Below are 27,159 nucleotides of genomic sequence, written 5' to 3' on the forward strand. Positions count from 1 at the left end.
GAATACAATGACTCGTGCAGGAAATATTGCATAAAATTAAGCAAACATTATTCAATTAAGTTCCATTCAACAGTCACCCCAAGGTGCTGTGTATTGTACCCTACAGAATAACGGGGAAAAGCACATTTATAGAATATTTCATGTTCCATAAAGTGACAATCAAATGATTTTAGCTGCTAATTAATAATCAAATTCTTTGAACAAATTCCCCTAAATGGACATTACTTTTGGAAGGTATTTAGTATTTCAACATGGCTCCATCACATTCAAATCAGGAGCTGATTAAAAACTTTTTAAAACCTGCCGTGATTATACAGATTAAACAGTGCAACGTGCTGGGAGGTATGTGACATGACAAAGAGCAGCTCAAGTCATTTGCCTGAACCCGCATCTAGCAGCAGCCAACACGTGACTTTACAGTACATTTGTGTATTCGTGTTATTTCCTGCATCATTTTTTCAGGTCAAATGTATCCATTTTATTGTAGTCTTAACATGTTATGTTAGCAAAATAATGTTCGTCTCAATTTCAATTCAGTTTATACAGCACCGAATCGCAACAACAGTCTCCTCAAGGCGCTTTATATTGTGAGGTAGACCCAACAGTAATCCATACTCAGTAGGTATTATAGCAGTTGAGGACTTTTAAGTGTGGAACTCTTTAGTTTTGTTGATATAAGGCTAAAAAGAAGACGTTGGCAATTACCTGCTATTTCTTCTTGTGTTTAAACGTGAATTACAAATCCACAGGTACAGGGCTTTCCTGCTGCAGAGTGGGCCTTTTCAGGGTAACAACTAGACATAGGATAGACTGTTTCAGCATTGTATTGCTGTTTCTGGCCATTGACCAACAAAAATGCCTTTTATTTCTGAGAAACCCCACCCAAAAGAAAAAAAAAACTAAAAGAAATGGGTGTGCCACCATTTTCGTAAAATCCCAGATGCATATACTTGTTTTATCATATATAAAGTCCAGTACCAGAAAGCGTAGCCCGAAACACTTTTTCACCTTCAATAATATTTTCTGCACAGGTCAGGATTCAGCCCCTCTATTGATTCAATTACCGACATCATGTAGACGATTTAAGACCTGAGCGTTTCTTCATGTGTTTCATAAGAAGTCCGGTTCATTTTGGTTCACTTTGTGTTTTACATTTATCAGGAATTATCCAATGTATAGAAATTTTTTTAGAGCAGTGATCATGAGAAGTACTTCAAAGAGACATTTCTGACAAAGAACAAAAGATTCAAGTTGCACATGTTGACCTGTTCCAGCATTAAGACATTAACTTGGGGTTTCCAACCACCGTAGATCCAGGAACAAACAGATTGGCCTTCTTTTTTGTGTTTCACGTTCTGTGTCTGCTTCCTCCTCTTTGCCCTGAGTTGAAGGAAAGCAGGGAAGACTTCATGTTTTCACTGAGCAATACATCATTTCAAGTTATTGCTGGTAACAAGCTGCTCCCTTCTGGTTCAGTGTGGTCCTACTTGAGAAATCTACAGCAGGAAAAGTTGGCTTAGAGCTGCATTCAGAAACAACTGCATTTCAAACTTGATCATAAGAGAATCGCTCAACCAAGTCTTTCTCTGCTCAAACAGTTTGCCTATAAGGCACCAACAACAAGCCAATCTTCATGAATCTGTCCAGTGGAAATAGATGCGACAGATTTCAGTCTATATTCAAATTATCATTCTGTTGTACATCAGACTTGTATAGTTATACGCAAAAATATTAAGAAACACTTGGTAAAGCAAGCAAATGTGTCTCAATTCACCCAAAATGGGTTGTGAAGTGTAGCGAACACTGAACTGTAAGAGGGAAGGTGCTCAACTGAACCAACCTCGGTGAAATGGCCTCGCCTAGCATTCTTAAATGTTGTTCACTCGTTAGTTTTTGAAGTAAACTGGCCTGTATCTGCTGTTTGCCCAATCCCTTGGAGTCACAAACAGTCTGTCATTATGCTCAACAACACGAGCGACGCAGTAATGAGTCAGACATGAGTAAATGTTAAGGCTCATCGCAGTGTTCACCGTTACTTCAGCTACGTTTGCTTTAAACACAGACGGCCCAAATCAGACTTTTCCTCCTCAGTGATTTCTCATGTCCTGATCCGCTTTCATCCTCAAACTGTGAAAAACAGCAGAACCTCCTCATGATCCTCACGTCTTTGAGTCAGTCAAGGTTCCAGCTCATTTGCTTTATTCAGAATGCTAAAGTTTAATTCTCTTGTAATAGGTGCAGTCTAAATTTTCTTTTTCCTACCTGGATAAATCCAGTGTTTAGCACATGAATATCCAGTAACATTGACAACAACATGCCTAACCATGAATCTGATCATTTAACTATATTCACGTAATAACTCTTTAATGTTGATTCCTCAGAGTATATCCTAATATATCAATGCAGAAAATAAGTCAAAGTAAACAAATTTTAGATAGTAAATTAACTTTTAATACTGTCCTTTTTTTTTCTTGAAGAGGAAGTACTTAAGTTCTGTAGTAGATGAACCTGAAAGGTTTTATGTGAACATCTTTTATGTTGCATGTCTATTGCTAAATCATGTTGGTGGAGGGTGTGGGAGGGTGGGGGGATGTGAGGCCAAAGGTCAGTTAGTTTAGATAAATGTGAAGATGCTTACTTTCACTATGACCACTAGATCACTCACAGGTTGCATCTCCTTCAAAGGAAATAAAGCACTTTAAGTGACAAATGCCACCGACTCGCCTCTGTCTCCAGCAGCATTCACAAACGTGCGCGTGTGAACGTGACACACACATCTGGAATTCAGCACTACTCGCTCACCTGTTTTCCATGAACATGTTTAGAAGTGCCTCAAACTGAATACTGCAACTACTCCTACTACTACTAAAAATAAAAAAAATGTATAAAAATAAAAAAAAGTTTGTTGTTATTGCAGCAAAACGCTCAGAATTAAAGTATTTTAATGCGTTAAGATTTTCTGCTCTTTAATATTTTAAGTTATTGGATGTAAATCCTCTCGTTTCTTGGCACTCTGTCAGGTGTGGATGGGGTTTCTTTTTTTCCAGTCCTTGTGGAGAATCTGGATGGTTTTCAGTAAGCTGAGTTCGGGCTGACAGGGCAGATGCTTCTTGTCCTTCATGTGGTCTCTTTTCATGTTCAGTTCTTTTTCATCTGAAGCCACGGTGAGTATCTCAAGGCAGAGATATTCAACAACACTGTTATTTCATTTGTTTTGCATTTATTTACTTAAATCATTTACTGTGGAAACACTTTTGAAAGCTGCATCTTTTCTAAGTCACCCTGATCGCTGATTTGAGACCGGGAAGAGGAGACATGAACCCATCGTCAGGGGTGATCAGCTAGTGGATTCCCGGCGCCGGTCCCAAGCTTGGATAAATCTAACTGCTGTGACGTGTTGTTGGGAAATGAGGGAGAAGCACCAAGGCACCATACACCAGCGGGCTGGCCTGGGAACGCCTTGGTGTTCCCCCGGACAAGCTGGAGGAAGTGGCTGATGAGAGGGAGGACTGTGCTTCTCTGCTTAGGCTGCTGCCACCGCAGATGGATGGATGGAATTAAATGAAATGAAGTTGAAGTACAGAACAAACGTCTAAAACTTTGGCTAAAAATCAAAAACCCCACTCTTGAGTGTGTAGTGTATAATGTTGTAAAATGAAGTTTGCATTAGCTCCACATCATACAGCACAGTGCCGAATTGTTATGCAGTATATTTACATTTTGAAATATTTATTACTATATTTTTACGATTTGCGGCTTTTAACAAAGCAGTGATCGCTTCATGTGTAGGGTTTTATTGGTTGCAGGGATCAGCCACACGGCCGGTGAATAGCAGTGTGTTGATGATGGACTCTCTGATGAGCAGCAGAAACGGCCGGTCGGCTGTAAAAACCTCCCTGTACGGATTGAAGGAGCGTCCAACGGCCACCACAGCGGTGGCTGCTGCCGCCTCACTGCCCTCCTCATTCACCTGCAACAGCACACACAGTTGCTTATTAACTCAAATTAAAACCTGTGTCTGAGAGATGTACTTGTATAAATGCATCTCTCTGAATTTATATCAACTGTCAGGATACCAATATGGATTTAGATGTTTATGTTTTAATACCAAACGAAATGATATACAAAAAAAGGCCCAAAATAACATTTAAGGCAAAAGCATTTTTTCCAAAAAAGGTCTGGAAATTCAAGACAAATCGTTAAAAAAAATAAAATAAAAAAAACATTTAAAATGGAAACACTACCACTCAAATGTGGTCTTTCATTACAGAAGCACCCCTCACCCCTTAGTCCTGATCATAGTATGTAGAAATGTATGTAGCCATCACCCACCAGTTTGTCATGTTTTTTACCATCTCAGGACTGAAATAACCAAGAAAACCTGCAAGCTCATAGGAAAACAATTTCTTTTTATACTTCTGCATTGGCTTTGCTTCTCAGACCTGGAAGCTACGCTGATCATTCGAATACAGTCAATGGTCCCGACCCACACTTGGAAAAAAGGACTTGTATAATGTAAAACATGCTCTAAGTGATGTAGATAGTATTTGACTGACCTCCAGGAAAGCTTTATGGAAGGCATCTGAGATGTAGAGCCCAAAGTTGCTATCCTCCAGCATCCCTGAAACACAGAAGGAATTTTGTGGTTTTTCTTAACTGTTCATTTATAACTGCCATAATCAAAACCAACAACAGGTCAAGTTGACTTTTTCTGCTTCCCTTCTATATTCAGAATAAAAACGCAGACCACTTAATAGAAGCCATGAAAACACACCATGCTGCAGGGTCTCCTCCATTTATGTTTGCATCAAAACCTGATTTAAATGACATGAATCTTCAGTAAATAATATAATTTGGTCTTTGGAGAGAGTCTTCCTTTCGTCTTGATGCATGCTCAATCATCCAGGTAAGTAAATCCCCCAAAGTTGATTGTGTTCATCTGGACGTAGCGTTTTCAATGTTTTGTCACTCATCCAAGTGACTTCTTGAGTCTCCGCTGACTGCAGGTTTCCCCAAATTCCAAACATGTTCAGACTGTTAAATGTTTGGACCAAATGTATCATGTTTGACCAGATTGACCAAATATAATTGAATAACATGTATAACAATTATATTTGATTATGTAATGGTATAATCAAAAATAATACTCAAATTCACTTTTAATTCAGTTGATGTGGACTTTGGACTGAGATCCAAAGTTCAGGTTTAAGTACCTGGCAGGCTGGCCTTGTCAGAGCTGAACAGGTCAGTCAATCCCATTTCCTTAAGCTTCTCCTTCAAGCTGAAGCTGTGCTCCACTTTAAAGCGAGGGACCTCAACAGAGACAGTTGTTTCCTTCATCTGATCCAACCAACTGTTCAGTTTTGCCAGGTCCAGACTCTCCTCCACCTCAACAAACAAGTACACATAGCACAGAGGTGAAGTACAACAGCAATGAAATATGCACCAGTCAACATTTGACTCTTAAATTACTACATATCTTTAAAAAGGCATTTTTTCTGTAGCTCAAAAATAAAGAAAAAGTAGCAGGACAAAAGACCAAAAGTTTTTATTTGTTACTTACATTCTGAATTTCTGCTTAATGTAATAATGATTCCTTTTTAATTAGTATTATGGCCACTTTAAGTGTGAAATAACTAGTAGGAGTAGCAGGGGCCCTAGTTCAATTCTGACCTGAGGCCACTAATTGTGTGTCTTTCCCCATTTGCTTTCTCCCTGCTTTCCTATGTGTCTTCACTGTACTATTCAATGAAGGCAAAAGAGCCCAAAAGTTTTGTTAAAAACAATAATAAGCAGCATCAGTGTAGGTCTGATAGCAATTATAATTATCTTATCATTTTGAAACTGCTCTTTTCCATGTTGTGTGAAAGGGACAGAAAATGTTATGGTTGTATTTTTCTAAGTCGTTTATAACTGAAACATAATTATAAACAGTAGACAAGATGAGCTGAAAACACAGACGGGTTACCTGACTGAGTGTGGTGTCTCTGCTTGGCAGGATGATCACCATGGTGATGTCGTCTCCACGATATGGCATCTCCAGCAGCTGCACATGATCATCAGGGAAATACTTGTACCTGAACTTGGTCTGCTGGTACATCATGTTGACGGAGCAGGTGCGACTCTCACTGACATGAAAGTCTGTGTTGAACACCTGGTCTTTATCAAACTTGTGCTTCCACTGACCCTAAAAGGCAGAAAGTGTGCTCACTTTCTTATATTATACAAGCTCCCTGTTGGCTCACTCCAAGTCTGACAATTCTGACGTTCCCACCTGACCCCTGACCCATGTTTAATGAATGCATATCCCTTGATACTGATACTGAGACTTTAGAGAAAGCAATTATGCTGTGTGTTTCCCTCCATACCATCACCCCCAACCATTTACCGTTCTGTGCCTGTAGCTGAAAATGTATGTGGCTGTACTGAAAACATTAGGAGGGTTCAAAAACCACTTAAAAGGCTTCGTAATTTCACTAAATCAAATAAAGTACATGTCCAAAAAGAAAAAGCTGGTTCATAGACTGAACTGGAGCGTGCCTTATCCTCACTACATGAAATTTACTCACTGAGACATAAGCAGACTCAAGAAAGTGGAAGCTATAACGCGCTCATCAACCACTAATCCAAGCACTGCACCAATGTGTTGCCCAGAGATTAAATTCCTGTTATTTTACATCTTTAAAAACCTTATTTCAATCTCAGATCTTAATCTTAAAATACAAAGTTTCAATGGGTGAGGTGTTTTAGAGTGAGAAAAAAATGTAATATGGATTTTAGGAAATGCAGCGATATTTCCATTAGAATTCCATGTTTTGAGATGATGGTCCTGACTAACATATAAATATTCCCTTCTGGTTACTTTCTATAAGGATATTAGTGTAAAAACAAGGAAGAACTTTTTACATTTTGATCAAATTGCAGCATTCGTATAGCACCAAATCACAATGACAGCTGCCTCAAGGCACTTTACAGGTACAAACCCTGCAATAATGATGTATGGAGCATGCAGACAAAAATAATTTAGTTTGAGCTGCAGTATTTGGTATTCAAGTACCTTAAAGTAGATGGTGTTCACAAGCACCAGGACTGTGGTGGGATCCAGGGACCCAGCTGGCAGCGTGTCCTGTATTCGGTTCTCTGTCTTGTTGGAAATCCAGTTATTGATGGTGACCCGGGCGTTCTCTGGGTTCTCCTACACCACAGACGCAAGGTTATCAGTATAACTGGTGTAAGACAGATCAATGCCCTTTTGTGAATAATGCTAAATTTGCAATCTCAGCCTCCCTAGAGATTTAAGGAAAATGGGATTTTAATGTTAACTATTTAAAGGTGCAGTATACCTTAAACTGAGCGAGGCAGTTTCTGTTTCACACCACTCCCAATCCTAATCAGTACAAAGTTTTTTTCTAAGCCTGACTTTCCTGAATTTTAAAGTATCCAGATGTTCAAACTAAATAGTTCACATATATACTATATATTGATACAATATAAAGGTCCACCCACTATCTTTATAAGCTTACAGTGTGAATACATTTGCTACACTGGGGGATCCAGGCTTCCAGGCTTGCTGGTTCATTTAATCATCTCATCAGTATAAACTGTTTGTATTTGTGCGACTGGCTTTCTGGAAACTCGACAGCTGTCGTAAGTCGGTGTGGTTGAAGTCAAACCTCAAAGCGTTTGACCTCTCAAAAATAAACCTGAAGAAAAGACAAAGGCCATAACGACCAACCACTCTACTCTGGGCTATTGTAGGATGTCGATTCTTTGACTATTATTATTATTCATATTTGGCAGCATCATAAATTCTAGGCTCCAGAGTTCAAAGTTGTCTCAAATTGAGTTCTTTTCCTTTTTACCTTGAAGTTGAGAGGCAGCAGTTTGGCTCCGTACACTGTCTCGCTAATGTTCTGGTATGTCTCGTTGAAGGTTAATGATTTGTCTCCAAACAGTCGGTTGGCAGATATTAGTTCAGTGGTTTCATCCTTCTTTCTGTACAGACGGCAGTTGAGTTTGGCAAAGAAGAAATGGACCTGATCCGATGTCTTTTCTTTGATGGTATCAAACTCAAATACCTGCAGAAAATCAAAAGTTTATTTTGAGCTACAAAATTGGGATAGCTGTGGCTCTGGGGGTAGAGGGAGTTATAATAATGGATTGCATTTATATAGCGCTTTTCAGGACCCCTCAAAGCGCTTAACAATACCACTATTCATTCACTCTCACATTCACACACTGGTGAAGGCAAGCTACAGTTGTAGCCACAGCTGCCCTGGGGCAGACTGACAGAGGCGAGGCTGCCATATCGCGCCATCGGCCCCTCTGGCCACCACCAGTAGGCGGTAGGTGAAGTGTCTTGCCCAAGGACACAACGACCGAGACTGTCCGAGCCGGGGCTCGAACCAGCAACCTTGCGATTACAAGACAAACACCCAACTCTTGAGCCACGATCGCCCCGTTTCTTGTTAGTTATCTACTAACAAGAAAGGGATTTGATCCCTGGCTCCTCCAGCCTGCATGGCTAAATATCCTTGGGCATGACACTGAACCTCGAGTGGCCCCCAGTGCATCCATCAGAGTGTAAGTGTGTGAATGTTGGGTTAAAAGTGCTTAGGTATAGAAAAAGGTAATTGCATGAATGTATGTGAGTGTGCACTGGGAGCATCAGAAGCCCTAGGATAAGCAGAGGCTGAGGATGAGTGTGATTACTGGGGATGAAGTCACAGTTGCAGGTCCCTGGTGTGGTTGAGCTATATAAATAAAATTTACTAACTTAACTGAAAGTTTTTCTCACAGTCTTGAGATGCTGGAGCAGCTTGTTATCCTTTTAAGAATATTCGAAAATGCATGAAAAACCCATTTTCATGTGCTTTGTGGAGTCGGAGGAGACCTTCGACTGTGTCTCATGGGATCCTGTGGGAGGTGCCACAGAAAGTCCTCATTGCTGTCAGTAAGATGGTCTTGTTCCTGATGAGTGTTGAACTTTTTCCAGCTTTGTCTTTGTCACAACTTCTGTTCATTTTTTTATGGACAGAACTTCTAAGTATTACCAAATGGTGAAAGGCTTTGGCGGTCTCAGAATATAGTCTCTGGCTTTCAGGATTGACGTAGATATATAACACCTCCCATGTCTTAGGGCACGATTCTCAGCTGGAAAAGGGTGAAACTCTCACTCCAGATCAGGAACAAATTGCCACCTCAAGTATCTAAGCAAGTATCTTTCGGGTCTTGTTCAAAAGTGAGTGGAGAGGGGAGATTGGGGATGGTTTGTGGCTGCTTCTGCACTGATGCTGAAGCTGTACAGGTATGTTGTGGTGTGTGAGAGTAAAAGCGATTTACGTCCCCATCCTCATCTATGGTAATGAGCTCTGGATAGTGACTGAAAGAATGAGATCATGGATACAAACTGCCAAAATTAGTTTTCTCTGAAGATTGGCTGGCCTTTCTCTTATAGTTCAGAAAGTTTGGAGGGACTCCGAGTACAGCTGCTATTCTCCCACATTAAAAGGAGCTAGGTGAGGTAGTTTGGGTATCTGACTAGGATGCATCTCTTGCGTGAGGTGCTTCGTCTACCAGGCCATGTACAACCCTTTTAAATAAACAATCAAGATACGATTGTAGTGCAGGCTTTCAGCTTTAATTCAAGTAGGTCAATTAACTGTGAATTAACTGTTTGTGAATTACAACCATTTTCATGCATACTCCCTGAATTTTTACAGGCTCAAAAGTTATTGGACAGTTTAATGAAAAGCATTTTCATGGCCCAGCAAGACCTCTTCCCCTGGTATTGCATGACAAAACTAGGCAGATTGTAAAACCTGGAGTTGATACCAAGTGCTAAACTTCCATTTCATAGTTTTAAATTGAAACTTTCGATATGTGGTCTGAAAGATATCCGAAAGATAGCAAAAGCTCTACAGGTTGCCAAATAAACAGTCACGTGCTTAAGAGAGCGATTGAGGACGGTCCTTTCTACGGTCCTCTCCCATAAAGGCAGACAGAAGAAACCAGGATGAACTGGTACCAGAATGATGGAAAGAAAACATTATAAAGAAGGAGAGAAACAGCTCATGATCTGAAGCAGACTGTCCCATAATGCCATGGGTATGTGGTGCCAGTGGTAAATGGACTGGTACTTATATTGCTCCTTTCTACTCAATTGTGACCCCTCAAAGGATATTCTAATACAAGTCTCATTCACTCAATCACATACACACATTCATGCAGTGCTTTTATCTATACTTAAGCACTTTTATCTAAAATTCAGAGACACACTCCAATGAATAGGGGAACTGAGGGGTATCTTGCCCAAGGACACTTCAACACGTGGACTGTAGAATAAAGGACTGATTCACCGACGTTCCGATTGATAGACAACCCACCTGAACCACTCCAAACAGACACTGCTATCACTGGTAAGATTTTAGTTTCTATTCAAAAACTGAATTCAGGCAAATATAGCGGCTCACTGAATGTGTGAGTCTGTCTGCTGCAAAGATTTCTGCTGTTTTGACTGCGTGAAACATATTGCTTCAGTCCTGTGTAAAAATGGACAGACTAACTTTCAAAACTAAAACAGGTGAAGACAGAATTATTAGTCACCCTATGAAAATGTAATTTTAAAAAAAAGTATTTCCCAAGTGTGCTTTTAACAGAGCAGATGATAGCATTTCCAACATACTAGTTTCCTTCAGAAAGCATAAATTGTTTCTATTTGCACACAATAACATCATTATCATGATGTTATCATGATCATCATCATATTGCAATGCTAAAAGTCAAACGTGTATCTTTTTTTGCTGGATAGCAGCCTGCAGTTCTTCACCAGGAGCGACGTATGTTTGGGTTGTTGTTGTTGCGTTGGAAGGCAATGCAATGACTGAGACCCAGTTTTGATATGGATTCTTTGACGTTTTCTGTCAAAATCTTCATATATCCTTTCTTCATAATTGCCCCCATCTAAATGAGATTCCCAGTTCAAAACAGAGAGAAGCATTCCCACAGCATAACACTCCCACTACTGTGCAGATGGTGTTCTTAGATTAAAGTTATGTTTTGATTTATGATTTATTTGAAATGCTTTATTTAAAAGCTCTGTTTTAGCACGCTGATCATTTTAATTCACATAAAGCTGGATGTTAAGACCTACCAATACTGGTAAATTTTGTTTTTTTCTGAAATTATTTTAATATTGTGTGCAAACAGAAATGATTTATGATTCAAAATGCTATATTGAAAATCCCTTTGTCTGTTAAAAAAGCACTTGGGAAAATTTTGACAAAAGCTTTGGGTTGGGGGTGCGGTTGTCTTCATCTACAACTAAAGGATCACAATGATGCAGCATTTCACCTTCATGATCTGCTTCAGCGTTTCATTGCAAGCTCCGAGTTTGGTCATGGCGAATGCGGTGGAGACGCTGATGGGGGACATGAAGATGTTAGACTCGGGGCTCCTGCCAAGAGCCAGCTGTTTGTACAGTGACAGACCAAAGCGTCCATTGGCCTTTGACAGTTCCCATACTCGGGGATTGGTGAAGTTAGGGACTGCCTCAGGCTCCAGCGATGGTCCGTCAGAGAACTCAGGGCTGCGATAGACACAGTATGGCTCCAGAGAGAGGTCCTTGGGTTTGGCAGAGCAGATGTCTATAGCGATGGCAACAGAGAGGAATGGCAGGAACACCAGAACCAACAGGCAATCGGCAAACCTCATCCTGGAAAAAGGACGAGCAAGAAGTGAGCTTATAATATTGCAGCTCAGTCCATTTGACTTCAGTTTTCTAAGATTTTATTGGAAGTCTGCCAATTTCAAGCACAAGTTGTATTTATTACCACATACAATTGAGTGCATTTTTCATAAGTCAGAATGAAATCAACAGTAGATAACTCTCTTGAAAGAGTGTAAAACAGCTAACTGATCATACGCATAGGAATGTTTTATTTGAAGAGTTTCAGTTCGGGAAGGTTACAGATGATCTTTTTATGGCCTCTGACAGTGGGGGTCATCTCTGTGCTTGTCCTGCTAGACCTCAGTGCAGAGTTTGATACTGTTGACCATAATATTTTATCACAGAGATTAGAACATGCTGCAGGTATTACAGGTGCTGCGTTGCAGTGGTTTGTACCATATCTATCTAATAGACTCCAATTTGTTCATGTAAATGGAGAGTCTTATTCACACACCAAGGTTAATTATGGAGTTCCACAGGGTTGAGTGCTAGGACCAATTCTGTTTACATTATACATGCTTCCCCTTAGGCAGTAACATCAAAGGCATAGCATAGCATAGCATTTTTCACTGCTATGCAGATGACAAACAACTGTATCTATCCATGAGCCCAGATAACACACACCAATTAGTTTAATTGCAAGAAAATCCTAAAGACATAAAAACCTGGATGAACTCTAATTTCCTGCTTCTAAATTAAGACAAAACCCCTAAACGTCTAACCAGTGTCTAACCAGATACTTACTTTGGATGGCATTATCTTGGCCTCCAGTAACACTCTGAGGAACCTTGGAGTTGTTTTTGACCAGGAAATGTCCTTCAATGCACATATTAAACAAATATGTAGGACTGCTTTCTTCAGTTTGCACAACATCTTTAAAATTAGAAATATCCTGTCTCAGAGTGATGCTGAAAAATTAGTTTGTGCATTTAATCCTTCTAGGCTGGACATTTGTCATTATTGTCAGGATGTCCTAAAAACTCTGTGAAAAGTCTTCGGTTGATGCATGTTGATGTTGCAGCAAGAGTCCTGACAGGGACTAGAAAGAGAGAGCATATTTCTCCCATACTGGGTTCTCTTGTTGGCTCCCTGTTAAATCCAGAATCAAATTTAAAATCCTTATCATCACATACAAGGTCTTAAATAATCATTCCCATCTTTTCTAAAAGACCTCATATTACATATAACCCCAATAGAGCATTTCACTCTCAGACTGCAGGGTTACTTGTGGTTCCTATGGGATATAAAAGTAGAATGGGAGGCAGAGCCTTCAGCTTTTAGCCCTCTCTTCTCTAAAACCAGCTCTCAGTTTGGATTCAGGAGACAGACAGCCTCTCTACTTTTAAGATTGAGTTAAAATGTTCCTTTTTTTGATAAAGCATATAGTTAGGGCTCAATCAGGTGACCCTGAATCCTCCCATAGTCAGGTTGCTGGGGGAGTGTTTCTTCTTCACTCACTATGTGTTTATACACAACTCTGCTTTTTGTCATTAGTTATTATTCATCTCTGGCTCTTTTCCACAGCATGGCTTTGTCCTGTCTCCCTCCCCTCACTCCCAATGGGTCGCAGCAGATGGCTGCCCCTCTCTGAGCCTGGTTCTGGCAGAGATTTCTTCCTGTTAAAAGGGAGTTTTTCCTTCCCAGTGTCACCAAGGGGTTGTTTATATGGGTTCATTTAATTGTTGGGATTTTCTCTTTTTTTTCCTCTATATTCTTGTAGGGTCTTCACCTTTGGTGCTATATAAACAAAATTTAATTGAACTGTAGTTTTGGACTCTGTGATTGGAATATAGTTTTTTGATGTACTGTATGTACATATATGGATGTATATATCAACTTTTCCATTGATCTATTATTTTGTATGTCTTTTATAGAATGAACATACACTATTAGAATAACAACAAGACAAATAGAAGAGTTCCTTCCATCTTTGTCATCTTCAACTGCTCATTTGTACAAAGCCGGATCTTCTATCCACCGTCAGCTTTTAGACAAACTTTTCAAACACTGCTAGCACAGAGACAAAACGCAATCTAAGAGAGAACTAAAATAATCCCAAAGCCAATAAACTAACACAAAACACCAGGAACATGTGGAGCATTAACTTTGCTAAAAACAGCAGCCAGGATCAACAAAAATACAATATACTCTTTAAACATAAATACTGAATACAAGGATAGCATAAAGTCACAAGTGTGTAAAGTTCAAAACAACCAGAAACATTTTCCCTATCATCGATCGATCATCAACATTTTTAAAATGAGACATTTCCTTCACTAAAGCATGTTTGCTGTGTGGCATCACAAACACGATATTCTACTCTAGTCTACCATATGCATATTTCACTGTTATAGCAGAAAAAGAATAAAATTAAAGATTGGGTCTTACTTGACCAGGTAGAGCCGTGAGTGTTCACACAGGCAGATTTGTGCGGTTTGAGCTGAACTCAGGTCAGTGTCCTGCAGAGCGCACAAACAACAAATCAACCTTTGAGACATTGATCCACTGTTAGTCAGAACAATCTGCAGCCATCAACAGAAAGACGCATTCGCCCACACAATGACGACTGGAGCAGTCATCCCACAACAAAACATCCTTAGAAAAACAAATTCTTTACCACTACTGGAACAAAATGTCTTCTTATGATCACAAATCACATATTTAAATATTCGATTTTATGAAATATTTTAAGAAACAATTCTTGGAAAATGTTACATTTGAATTAAAACAGGTTTGACATGGTGAGTCACCTCAGTTCATCCTGTCTGATAAACGATCTTTAAACTCAACTCCACAATCTCTTTGAAACAGCCTTCTTCTCCAAATACTTTGGGACTCTTTTAGTCTTTACCTTAACAGGAAAGCTGTGAGAGAGAGAGCAGGAGGACAACACAACAAAAGGCAACACAGGGCAGATTTAAACCCGGGCCACTTCGACAGCAAATGGGCCAACTGCTCAACCTGGTGAGTTAAACCATGGCCCCAAACCCGATTACTTCTGACTGTCTGTATGTGAAAACGGATTTCAACAGCAGGTGGTTGGACAGTCGGTGTTCAAGGTCAGAGCTGTGTACTATGAAAAGGCCATGTTAGGGCTGTCCTCTGAGCTTCAAGGATTACTTGTAAAAACATTGGCTCTCATTTCCTGTTGTGGGTGTCATTTACGAACAGTTCATAGGCACAAATGTCCGCATAAATTATGCATACAAACATTTCATGGAAAAATCAGTTATTAATCTGTTATATTTTCATACCTGGATTCATTTGAACTTAGCAAAGAAATCAGCAGCCTGGCTGCCTTAGAAATCTATACACAAGCCTTTAAATTTACCACCACTACTACAATAAGCAGTAATAATTATATTCATTATTGCCTTTCAGTCATTATTTACAGTTTTCCAAAGTACCATAAGCCACAAAATGCTCAGAATTAAAGTTAAAAACAATGAAGCCTACAAATGAAGCTAACTAACCGGGAGGGCATACAACAAGTTTTGGAAGGACATCCAGCACCATAAAGACAACTTTATTAAAAGGAGCTGGTGCCCCAAGATGAAGTGAAACTCAAAATACAACAATGCCACAGAGCTCTCAGGCCAGAGTAGTGTAGCCTCAGTCAATGGTTTGTTTGCTTTCAGGAATTTCAAACCAAAGAACGATGCTCCTCACTGCATGGAAAAAGACGGGGATACTCCGTGGTGACTGGAGGACACATTTTGAACATGATTAACCCACAGAAACTCTGGCAAAGAGAGAGCCTTAGGCACCAATAAGGAGAACGTTGTGGGAGAGGGAAAACCGCCTCCTGCCAAACTACATGTGTACAAAAGCAGGCTGGTAATGTACAGCAGCGCAAGCAAGGGAGCAGAGGATTTAAAGAAAAGGGGATCCTGATTCATCTGGAGAAACCAAATGGACCTGCTGCTCAGGATACCGCAGAGGTGAGACAGAAGAGGGGTTGGCTGCAAGCCGGGAGATGACAGCCAACAGAGTCACCAGGAGATGATCAGAGAGACTGCAAAGCTTCACGGGGCACCACTAAGTGACAAGATTGTAACTGAAGGCAGCAGGTTGAACTAAATGCATTACAGTAATGAGGAACTTTGTAAAAGATGAAGCTAGGAGTTAGAAAACTCCATATCAAGTAACGAACATGCTGACTACTATTTATGTGGAGTAATGCCATAGCTAATGTTTACTAGGTGATCGTTAGTTTAACAAAACAAAAACAAAAACCTTTTCTAGAACGATCACGTTTCCTTGGCTCCGGCACGGACAGAGTTCTGGTTCTGAAGCTCTGGTGGGTGTGGAAATACTCATTTCTAACAGAGTACATTTCCAGATGACGTCTGAAGTAAGCAACACCATCAGCTGCAGTTTTAATAGAATTTCCTGGGAAAACTTTATTTGTGGATTCATAAATACTAAAACAAATTGTTCATGAGACATTTTACAGAAGAGGAAAATATGACACAAACACACAAATCTGACCAACTCAATAGACTATTAGTTCATTAACACACTGAGCACACCATTCAAACTTTAATGGTTTTTAAAAAGAAACCAGGTTTCCAGTAAAAAAAAGAAAATAAAATCGTATTAGCAACAGTCCTGAGCTCCTTGAGCAAAGCAAATTCCACTTAAAGTTTAAGAGGTTTGTTTAGTCTGGTTTACACGGTGTCATAAGAGTTTGGGCAGCTATCTTAAATAGTTTACCCTCCAGCATTTTTCTGCATCCCAGAGAATTGCTAGGACTAAAGACGGCAAATTTCCAGTGACAGCCAGTGTCCATGGAAACCAGGACGTCTATCAGACCAGCTGAGAGTACCTAGGACACACCAGGCTTCAACTATCTATAAAAGCTTAGTGCATATTACAGTTCAATATGGGGTTGCTTTACTGGTGATGTGGGCATCAGAAGAGTTTGGGCAGCTGTCTCAGGCGGCTCAGGTCCAGGATGTTTCCCAGTGATCCCTCTGTCTGACGGAGGTTTGCCCTGACAAAAGATGGCTGCCTGTTGGAATGGTTCTTTTTGTCACTGGTATGTGGTTCAGTGTGGTTGGCTAATAGCTGCATTTTGGGGCGCAGATCCTGGATCAGCTGACTCTGTGGGAGGAACCTCGCATTCACAGCTTCTGTCAGGGGCTCACGATCTGATGTCTCCTGAACTCCCACCTCCTTTTGCTCCACCTCATCTTCGCCATCCTCTTCCTCGATCAACCCATACTTTCTCATGTACTTTCTGGTGGCCAGAGACATATTACTAGGTGATGGCAGAGAATCACTGGTGGAGGAAGGAGTGAGACTAGAATGAGGAATGTGGCCTCCCAAGGACAGCCTGCTGAGCTGAGAGTCACTCAAGTAGTGCAGGGCAATGGCGTTGGCCTCCAGGCTCAGATCCACGCTGCCTCCTGGACACAGAGCGCTGGCTGTCGGCTCAGAAACACTCAGTCTAGAAAGTACTGCTGCCGGGTTGATGCTGGCCAGAGTGCTGACAGTACACAGAGAGAAAAACAGTCATGACATCGGCTATAAACTTGTTGTGCAGATGCATTACATTCCAACACTGACAGGATAAAGTGTAGCAGCATAGTTAAGATAACGCAGACCTTTCATCTACCTTAGTGAAATGCAAATTCCTCGATAACTTGTGTCTTGTCTGATTTAGGCTGTGCATTTGAGAGTTACACAGGGGAGTAGGGCTGTTCGATATAACCATATATATCGGATGACGATATAAAAACGTCTATCGTTTCATTTTACACTATCGTTTGTTTCGTGGTGTTGCAAAATAAACTGTTTATGGCAATATTTTTTCATTGTTTTGATGGTCACTGTAGTGGCTATATTAATTTCTTAATGTTCTCTCTTTCTCTTATATTTAATATAACCACACTACGGACGGACAAGCGCCTGTTTTTATGCGTTGTCGTTAGCAACAACGACAGTAACACCATCGCGTGTCCGCTTGTTTATGTTCCACATAAACCTTTCACAATAAAGCTCAAGATCCTGTTGAGACTTTTGAAAATAAACTGAATCACATGAAAGAGCAGATTATTTAGGGATGAGAAGTAAAAAAGAGCCGCCAGGTGCTAAAAAAATAAACCTTAGACTCAAACGTTAGAACAGGCTTTTTCCCGCAGCACGCCGTGTAATAAATACTCACAAAGAAAACAGCGGCCTTTACAACTTATGTCTAAAAATGTATCGTTTCATGCATCTGTTAAAACACTCGACTACATGACGCGCAGCTGGAAACACTTCACGCAAGTCGAGCTGCCCGAGATTCTCAGAATTTACAGAAAATGTTACATTTTTGTGATTTATATCGTTATCGGGACGATAGAATTCTTATATCGGGATATGAGATTTTGGTCATATCGCACAGCCCTACAGGGGAGTCAGGCATCTCTGATTTGTTGCCTTCAATTTCAGAGTACACAGTGTGTTCAGAGTTGTATGCAGTGATGAATGTAACACTGTAAAAAAGCCAGTCAACCTCAGTGGGAGTAGAGTTTAGGTAGCTGTTCTGCACATGGCGTTTAAGAACATAACAGTAAAAAAGTAATCATATCCCTAAAATGACACAGAGCTTTCAGAAAGATATCTACTGCAATTCAATTTATCCCCCACTGCTTTGTAATGCATTACTGTAAAATTCAATTTGACTAGAAAATCTTTAGAAGAAAAATAAAACAGCGCTTTCAAGGAATATTGTTAAATGTTCAGTTTCTAGGCCATACATCAGAACAAGATGGACCATGTGATTCAAGTGGTGAGATCACTTAAATTTCGAGAGAAGCTGAGTCTAATAATAGAATAAATGCCATGCTGTGGCAGACATTTTCAACATTTACATGGATATTTAAAAAAAACAAACAAAAAAAACAAACAAAAAAAAACCTCACCTACAATAGTCATTTACTAACATGGAAAAGAGACCTAATGTTTATTAATCCACATTTCACCATTTTACTCTTTTTTTTGCAGTTGACGATGTCATATTGTTCTTTGTGATATATTTGGTTTTAATAATCAGGAGGAAAGAAGCAGCAGAGAGGCGTATAAGACTGAAACTCTGTTTGCTGGTCCCAACACTGAATAGTCACATTTTAGGGGGGGGTTTAATAAATTTAGACAGATTTCTAGAAATGAGAGCAGCTTCATCAAAGTGTGCCATCTCTCCAAACAAGATCAGGTTTTTCCTGGAAACTTCCCAATTATCTGTGAAGCAGACACATATCCGTGTGTGAGGCGTTTCAGTACCTGGCAGTTTCCACAGCTTTCCGATGGTTTTTGCCAGACTCTGTCAGAACGTCTTCGTCCACGTGGACTCCGAGCTGCTGCAGCTGCCGCAGTGTAGCACTGACCACCGGGTCTTCTACTGGACTCTGCTGCTGCTGCTTCTTGCTGGATGAAGAGGACGACATGGACTGGAAGGACTGAGAACAATCAGAAACTGCTGACAGACTCCTCGTCCTCCTGGATTCGTCCTCCACTTCCTGTTTGCTAGGTGACTCCTGAAGACGACTGGTGAGTTGAGTCTGAGACACAGAGCAAAAGTAATTATCTTTATATGACATGCACAGTTCTGTCCTTTGTACCCAGAGAACAAATGAACCCTGTGTTAATAATATTGACCAATGGAAAGGAAAAAAAAGTAGTTCAATTTGGAATTAAATGTAATGATACACAATCTTTGTGTTTTAGGTTACTTTTACTGAACAGTGATGTCCTTTGATTGATCCTTGTGGGGGGGTTTTCTGTTAATGTTTGACATATTATGTTTTCATCAGGAGGAGGAAAGAAAAAATAAAAAAAATCCAGGAATTCTGTACAATGAATCCAAAACGCTGCCCTACACCAATGACTGGCAACGCTTCCCCAGCAGTGGGCAGTGCAAAGTATATGCAGCCTAGAGCATTCGTACCTGTGCTGCTGTGTACCTGTGCATTAAAGCACACTTTAAATACATTATCTCTCCCTGCTGGTAATGAAACTTCTGCGTGCATGTCTATTTAACGTTTTAGGAAGGCAAAGGGTGAAAGTAGACACAGTCTCTATTACACGTTTTGCTGTGATATTGGTTTGAAAAATTTCTGCAACATGGCTTCTCTCTGACTCTGGAGGCTTAACCCTTTTCTGGATTCAACAGGTGAACACGTTTTTCTAAAGGGACCGGTACTTCTGTAACGCCATTCTACTCAGCTCAGCAGTTAAAGCGCTTTTTACCAAAAGTCTCATTCACCCAGTCACAAAGAGATTCATGCAGTGCTTTCTGGAAAGGAAGGGTCTATTCCTATCATTCTGACTGCAGAGTCAAACTGTTACCTTTTATTAGACCTGGCATCAAACAGGTTTGCAGATACTATTTTGTCTCACCATGAGGTTGTGGTAGAAGGTGTGCTGTTCCTCTGTTGGTTTGTACATGCTGAGACTTTCTCCCAGAACTGGACTGCTGATGTGGAAAAGAGCAAAGGCATTGGTGAGATAGCTCCACAACAGCGGTTAAAACTTTTCGCTAAACTTCAGTAGCACCACAGGTTTATTCAGTGTCACTGCAAATCAAACCATCAATTTACAAAAAGAAAACCATGAAAGCAGAAGTTAAGACCCATTAACTGAGTGGATTTATCTCAGTTGCACGAGGTTGTCAGTACTTCTGCAGTACAGAGAAATTTGAGCTGAAAATAATTTGTTTCTTTAAATGGCACCTGGTCTCACCTGTACACACCAGGTGGGGAGCAGGGAGCTGAATGACCTCTGTCACTGTCAGCACTACCCGCAGGCCTGATGAGTGATGATGAAGAGTTTGAGGGGCTAGAGGAGGAAGATGAAGGTGGAGGCTTGGGTGTAGACGGGGGCCCAGTAGAGGAGGGAGGGTGCACCTGCTCTTCCTGATGTGAGGTGGACTGTGCAGGACTCCCCCAGAACAGACTAGCACCTGGAAAAAGAGTGATGGGGAAAAATGGTGATGATGTGAGCTATAAGCCTCTTCCTGGAGATTTGACTGCTCAGTAAACACTCACCCGTCTCTACGGCGATGCTGGCCACACTCATGGGTGTGTGTATGTCGCCTGGGGACTGGTTAGAGGACTGAAGCTTCTTCTGAGCCTCCAGGAGCATCTGGACCTGCCCGATTATCAGAAAATATTAACTGCAGCAAGGATGCAGCCACGTTAAACAGTACTTGTTGAAACTAGCCAGCAATACTATCCACAGAAGCCTTTAAATACAGCCACAGTTCCAGTTTCAGGCCTCTTCCTGGTTCCCTGTGTGCCAATGATAAGTCCTTGTTCTTATTCATGACGTATATATTCTGGTTGTGTTGTGTGGAAAGAGTACATCTGTTACCTGAGCCTGCAGCAGGCGCAGCTGGTGCTCCTGATGGAGGAGGAGCTGGTAGGTGTCTGGCGGTACAACTCTACCCGCCTGATAACAGCATTGATTCATACAGGAGGGTTGGGAAAGCCAGGGCGAGGGCACAGGGTCTGCTGCTGCATAGGAGTGTGGGAAGGAGGCTGGGGGTCTGCACGGGAAAGAAGGAGTAGGAGGGCAGACAAGTGTGCAGGGAGGAGAGTGGTGGTGGGTGGAGAGGGGAGTAGAGACATCAGGGTTGAGGGGAGCTGGGTGGCTGGAGGAGTGTGGAGGTGAAACATGTTGATGAGATGGAGAGGGGGCAGGGCAAGTGAATGATGGAGGAACAGACCGAGTGGTGGGGGCAGGAGGTACAGAAAGAGATGGATGGTTGCTAGGAGGAGGAGGAGGAGGAGGAGGAGCATGGATGAGACTAGAAGGAGAAGGATCATTATGATGGGACACAGGTGAAGCAGCAGGAAGGAGACCTGGGGAGGCGATAATGGCGGTACAGTTGTAGGGATGGTTAGAGCAGCAGTTGCAGGGCTGCTGTGGGTTGGAGTTGGGGTTGGGGGTGCTTTGAAGATAAAGAGGAGTTCTAGGGGCTGAAGAGGAGTTTCCACGTGGATGAGCTGGAGGCTTGCAGGCAGAGGCAGGATTGGGCTGAGTGCAGGTGAAGCTGGAGTCAATCAGCAGAGAGAGCTCGGGAACAGATGGCTCCACCCGCCGAGCCTGAAAGGAACAACAGATTACTGCAGAGAGAGAGACACAGAGAGACAGACAGAGAGAGACAGACACACACACACACACACACACACACACACACACACACACACACACACACACACACACACACACACACACACACACACTCTCTTTTGGCTTTTAACACAACTTTATTTACACCACATTAAAAACAAAGACCACAAAAAACCCCACCTAGCACAAAGTTGCTACTACATAATCAGCAACATCAACATGCACTAACCATTTACTAACCCCAACCAGAGAGGAGGAAGAACAAGAGGAAGAATGTTGTTTTGTCAGCAAGCAGGAGTGAAGTATCATATAAAGTGTACACCCACATTTGAATCAAATGTTGTGGATTTCTATTAAAAAGGCTGGGAAAAAGGAGATGAACACGAAACACTGGATTTGCAAGTTGCGTGACGCACAAAAGTAAAATATTCCCAACATCTGAGCCTGAGACAGCCTAAGGGCTGGGAAAACTAATGTTAAATCAGCACATCCGCAGAACGGTCAGACCTCACATCTCACACACGTAACATTTTCCACATCTGAGAAAAACATCTCCACACCACCCAAACCACCCCAGAGTGTGTTAACGGAAGCGTTGACCCGAGCCCATTCTGTGACTGACCTGGTGAGCTGGAGTATGAGGGCTCGGGGACGGCCGTGGAGAAAGATCATCATCCTCAACTCCAGAGTCCTGATCAGTGACAGAAAGGGCAGCGGAGGGTGGAGGCGCTCTGAGGGCACAAACAAATCAGCACACGAGCATTATCACACTTTTTAGTCACCACTGCTAATTGTCTGACAAGTACTAACTAGTTCATTGGCCTGCCTGCTGAAGGAGATCTGAGCTTCTCTGAAGACCTCCAACTTTCTGCTGTGATCCTCTGAAGTCAGCTCCACCTGCAGAGTCTTCCCATCCACCTGCACTGCCTGCTGAGCATACACAGCACAGCTGATCATGAGTGAATGACTGAGGAGGAGGAGAAAGAGTTTAAAACAGGTGCTGTGTTACCTGGTAGAGAGTGGCTGTGTGTGAAGCCGTCAGCAGCTGGCAGTCCAGCTGTGGTCCTGAGCCTCGACAGCGGAAGAACTGAGGAGCTCTGCGAGCGCAACCGAACACAACGAGGAGGAAGAAGCCACCGTCGGACAGCACTCTGAAACACAGCACAGCCGATCAGACACGCGAACACGTCCAATCCACTCCTTTCTGCCACCGTCACCTCACCTGTCCTGGAGGGTGGAGCTGAACATGAATCTCAGACACCAGGCCCACACCTGAGGGTTGTAGATGTGTGTGACTCCACTCAGCCAGCTGTCACGAGACAGGAAGCAGAAAGAAATACCCCCACTTAAGAGAAGCAAAAACATCTGGGCTTACATCTGGACTGTTAGAATTCATCTAAAAAAAAATCTTTCACATCATGTTTTCTCGGTACTCCTACTCGGAGTAGAACATTTCATAAAAAATACAAGTGCCTCTCATTAATAATTAGAAAATTAAAATCAGAATTTCTTAAAATGTGAACAATTTTTAAAAGAACTCATACATCAGTGCTAATCACATCCCAAAAGAACTACCAGGTGATAATTTGGACTTTTCCCCCCCCAGGCTTGTCTGATGAAAGGTGAAGCTTACAGTCCGACCAGCGGCAGGCTGGAGGCTTTCGGATCAGACTCAAGCAGCAGGAGCAACTTCCTGGTCTGGTCCATGGTCAGAAACCTGAAAAGAGAACTAAGACGTCAGCAAACGTGATCAGAGGCCGAGACGTGTGGTGATGAACTCTCGCTCTCTCACCCTCTCTGTCGGCTGCTGTCACGCCCCAGTGGTCTGCTTACGTTGGTTAGACTCCTGAACAGAGCAGTCGGGATGATGGGGACACTTCTGACCGGCTCCACTTCCACGCTGACAGACGGACTGATGATTGACCAGCTGAGGGTAAACGTTGCAGCATCACTCTGCTCACAGCAGGCCACATGCCCTTTGACCTTTAGCAGCTGAGACAGATCTAGAGTCTGTCGGCTGCTCACAAACTGCTGCAACACCTAAAACACCAACACACAGTCAACACAGTTTTGTATTATTGTTGAGTCTTTACCTTACAATATAAAGTGTCTTAAGGCAACTGTTCTTGTAATTCAGCCAAATCACAAGAACAGCTGAATTGAACACCAGCAGCTGCTGTGCTCCACCTAAAACCACATCTGTGTCAGTCTAAGCATGCATATGCCAAGATCATTGTAGTAAGAAGAGTTGATCATGTGCTGCATTCACTGGGAAATGTTTTGTCTGTGTAATCTTTAGGCAGTTTCAAGTGGCCACTAGAGGAAGCGGAAGGGCTGAAGGGTAACAAACTCACCTTGAAGCAGTGATGGAGCTCGGCCTCTGATTGGACGACAGTCTCAGTCTGAGAGGAGAATAAACAGGGAACCAGGACGTCTCCAGGCAGAGGAGCAGAGGGAACCTGACCCGAGGCTCCGGCCTGATCCCGACCCGGGTCGAAGCGATCTAGGGTGATTGTGATGCCCTCCTCATCTGAACCACAGCAACACACAGAGGACAGACAGCTGGACTAAGGTGCTCGATGCCACAGACACATTTATAAAAGAGCTGAATCAGCATTCAGGATGAGCTGAAGTTAACCTCTGACCTGAATCGACAGAAACCGTTCCCAATAAGAAACAGTGGAGGTGGGGCTTGTTACTGCGACGGGCGTGACGATGCGCCAGACGAAGAGTTTTCTCTAATAGCACCAACTGAGGCTTCCTGCAGAGACACATACCTCATCTGTTGTCACTTAAGTATGACAAGATTATAGTAGGTTAAATTTGTTATTGATTCAGTGAATAAAATATAAAGTGTAAAAGTCTGTCATGTTTTTATTGCTCTACGTGGTTTAAAAGAAGCATCTTATTTTCCTTATTTTCACTCAAATGTGAAAAGTATCCATTCTTAATAACCATCTTAATAACTTAGTATGCAGTCTTTTCCTTCAGCAGACTTTTGCACACATTAGCAGACCACAAGCAGTGAGTCTAGATCTCAGCTACAATGTGCTCTCACTACAACAGTGCACAACCAGCTCTATTGATCAGCAAGGAAGCAGTTACCTGTGTGAGCTGAGGTGAAGGCGGAGCTTCTCGCCCATGGGGCTGCTGTCCCACAGAGCTGATCTGGATTTAGGGAAACTCAGTGGTGTCCGAGGGTTCACCGAGTTCCTGTACACCACAAGAGATAAGATGGGGACACTCCAAAAACAGCTTTGTTATATTTCATAACAAAATAATTCACATTTTAATCAAGTCACAAAAACCTAATCATTAAAGAATGACTAAAATACAAGGATGACAAGAAATTGTATTTTTTGTATTCAGAGTCCAAGTGTCAAAGTATATTCTGGTCATCTTCACCGATGTTGACATAAAGTTTTTAAAGAGCTTATTCAATTCACTGTTAAATCTAGGCTAGCTATAGCTCACGGAAACTCACAGACCAGTTCAGTTTATAAAGAGATATCTAGATGGTAAATTATATAGCGCTTTTCTACTCTGAGTAGCCCTCAAAGGACTTTATACAACTTGCCTCAATCACCATTTTTCTACCTAAGTGCTTTCTATTTAACAATCATACTCCTAGAGTTGCCCAAATGGGAATGGGAGAATGGCATCCATGCTGATTGAGGCTTGGGGAAAAGAGGTCCAGAGGAAACTAGAGACTGTGGGTTTTCAGCAGTGTTTTGGCCTGGAAGGAAGATTGTTTGTTTGTCGTTACCAAGCCAAGTCAAGTCAACACGAAAGTTACAACCTTCTTCCAGCTCAGAATCTGATCACCTCCTTCGCTGCTGTCATAAAGGGGAACACGCGAGGTTCACAGCCTGTGATATAATCCATAACAGATCAAACCACTGCTGAACAGACAGCTTTCATTTCTCTTGTCGTTTTTGGGAGATGGGGGTGGGTTATTAAACTATTACCTGCTGTCAAAGGAACGGGCCCTGTAACGGAGCAGCTTAACGACGACTAGCTGTGTGCTAACATTAACTCACCGTGCTCTCGCAGTCTCCTGGAACATTTCACACGGCAGTCCCTGGAGGCTTCGCGGGTAGTTCATCGCTGTTGTCGCTGAAAGAAGAGACTGTGAGCGCTAAATTGAGCCTGCTGTTACCGACTGCTGGGGTATTTGCGTTAGCCTAGCGATCGGGCCATATTAGCGCCCTTGCTACCTGCCTAAACGTAACAAAGCTGAACTCTTCGGGAAGGTCACTGAAAGATTAAAAAAGTTCCAACCGTCCTGGAACAAATTTCTTGTCTGTTACTATTTTAGTAAATCAGGCCGCAAACAATCCGCAGAAAACACAGGTCTGCTACAGTTTAATTATGGCGCTGTTTCCCGACTCGACTGGCGGGGCAACAGAATCAGCCAATAGCAAGTTCCGCTGCAGCCACTCTGGCCAATGGCGTGCCGCTTCTTCTTCTTCTAATTCTAACCCTGTCCATCCTGCTCACTCGTAATGAAGATCTGAAAGTCTTCAGCTCTTCCTCCTGTATTTGTGTCAGTGCCACCATGTCCAAACAATACATCATTGCAGGTCTCACTACCATCTTGTAAACCTTCCCTTTCTTTCTTGCTGCTATCCCTCTGTCACAGATCAACACTCGTCTCCACCCACTCCACCTGCCTGCAGTCTCTTCTTCACCTCGCTCGTGCGCTGTTTCTTTAAATGGCCAGCGCGAGGTATCCACCTTCACTACCTCTGCTCCTTCATTCACACACGTATTTTTTTCTGTCTTCCATTCCTCTGTATTAGGGCCACATAAGGAAAAAATATTATTCAACATTTCGAGGTTAAGGTCGTAACTCTATTTTGAAAAAGAAAAGAAAAGAAAGAAAGCTGAAATGTGGAGATTACAGTTCTTTACACCCGCTTTAAAATGTCTGGTGTGGATGAGTTAGTGATTTTTAAAAATGTTTTATTTCTGTCAACCTCTTTAAGTTTACCTTGACCAGCAAAAAGCATGGGCTACCAGAGAAAAGTCTGAGCCAGCCAGGTGGTCTCCGTTTAAAAACACATGATCTATGTATGAGAATCTGTTGAATTATTTGTGTGTTCAGCTGTATCATTTTCAAGCACACAAGTAGTTTCCTGGAAAGCAGCACATGGAGGAATTATTTATCAACCTGTTATATGACACCAGTTCAACAGGCTCCTGTGTGAAGCGCAGAAATAGGTTGATTAAAGTTGGATACCACCAAGTTCCTGCACTTCTGGGCTTTGTTATCATGTCTTGGGGACAGTGAAACACATTATTCCACACAA

The 27,159-nt window shown here is 42.0% G+C and overlaps 2 protein-coding genes across 4 annotated transcripts; both read right to left on the reverse strand.

Annotated features, from left to right (window-relative positions):
- Positions 1 to 2,925: 2,925 nt before the first annotated feature.
- Positions 2,926 to 14,241, reverse strand: serpinc1 (serpin peptidase inhibitor, clade C (antithrombin), member 1). Its single transcript, XM_026146417.1, has 8 exons — positions 14,117 to 14,241; positions 11,353 to 11,713; positions 7,863 to 8,078; positions 7,058 to 7,195; positions 5,969 to 6,187; positions 5,214 to 5,388; positions 4,557 to 4,621; positions 2,926 to 3,970 (listed from the first exon to the last, which is right to left on the reverse strand). Exons 1-8 carry the CDS (start codon positions 14,224 to 14,226, stop codon positions 3,794 to 3,796), a joined length of 1,461 nt encoding a protein of 486 aa, XP_026002202.1. The 5' UTR covers positions 14,227 to 14,241; the 3' UTR covers positions 2,926 to 3,793.
- A 1,864-nt stretch (positions 14,242 to 16,105) lies between these two features.
- On the reverse strand, positions 16,106 to 26,559 carry stil (STIL centriolar assembly protein). Of its 3 annotated transcripts, none has more exons than XM_026146416.1 (16): positions 25,888 to 26,559; positions 24,953 to 25,060; positions 24,493 to 24,608; positions 24,202 to 24,377; positions 23,640 to 23,887; positions 23,481 to 23,564; positions 23,070 to 23,156; positions 22,857 to 22,998; positions 22,674 to 22,777; positions 22,470 to 22,578; positions 21,086 to 21,820; positions 20,761 to 20,863; positions 20,456 to 20,675; positions 20,114 to 20,186; positions 18,998 to 19,275; positions 16,106 to 17,219 (listed from the first exon to the last, which is right to left on the reverse strand). In XM_026146416.1, exons 1-16 carry the CDS (start codon positions 25,950 to 25,952, stop codon positions 16,643 to 16,645), a joined length of 3,225 nt encoding a protein of 1,074 aa, XP_026002201.1. In that variant the 5' UTR covers positions 25,953 to 26,559; the 3' UTR covers positions 16,106 to 16,642. The 3 variants fall into 3 exon arrangements, with proteins under 3 accessions (XP_026002201.1, XP_026002200.1, XP_026002199.1); XM_026146415.1 differs by having other exon boundaries at positions 20,114 to 20,189; positions 22,674 to 22,774; positions 25,888 to 26,556; XM_026146414.1 differs by having other exon boundaries at positions 20,114 to 20,189; positions 25,888 to 26,556.
- Positions 26,560 to 27,159: the final 600 nt, after the last annotated feature.

The sequence above is a fragment of the Astatotilapia calliptera genome, chromosome 17 (genome assembly GCF_900246225.1).
Source record: "Astatotilapia calliptera chromosome 17, fAstCal1.2, whole genome shotgun sequence".
NCBI classification, from domain to species: Eukaryota; Metazoa; Chordata; class Actinopteri; order Cichliformes; family Cichlidae; genus Astatotilapia; species Astatotilapia calliptera.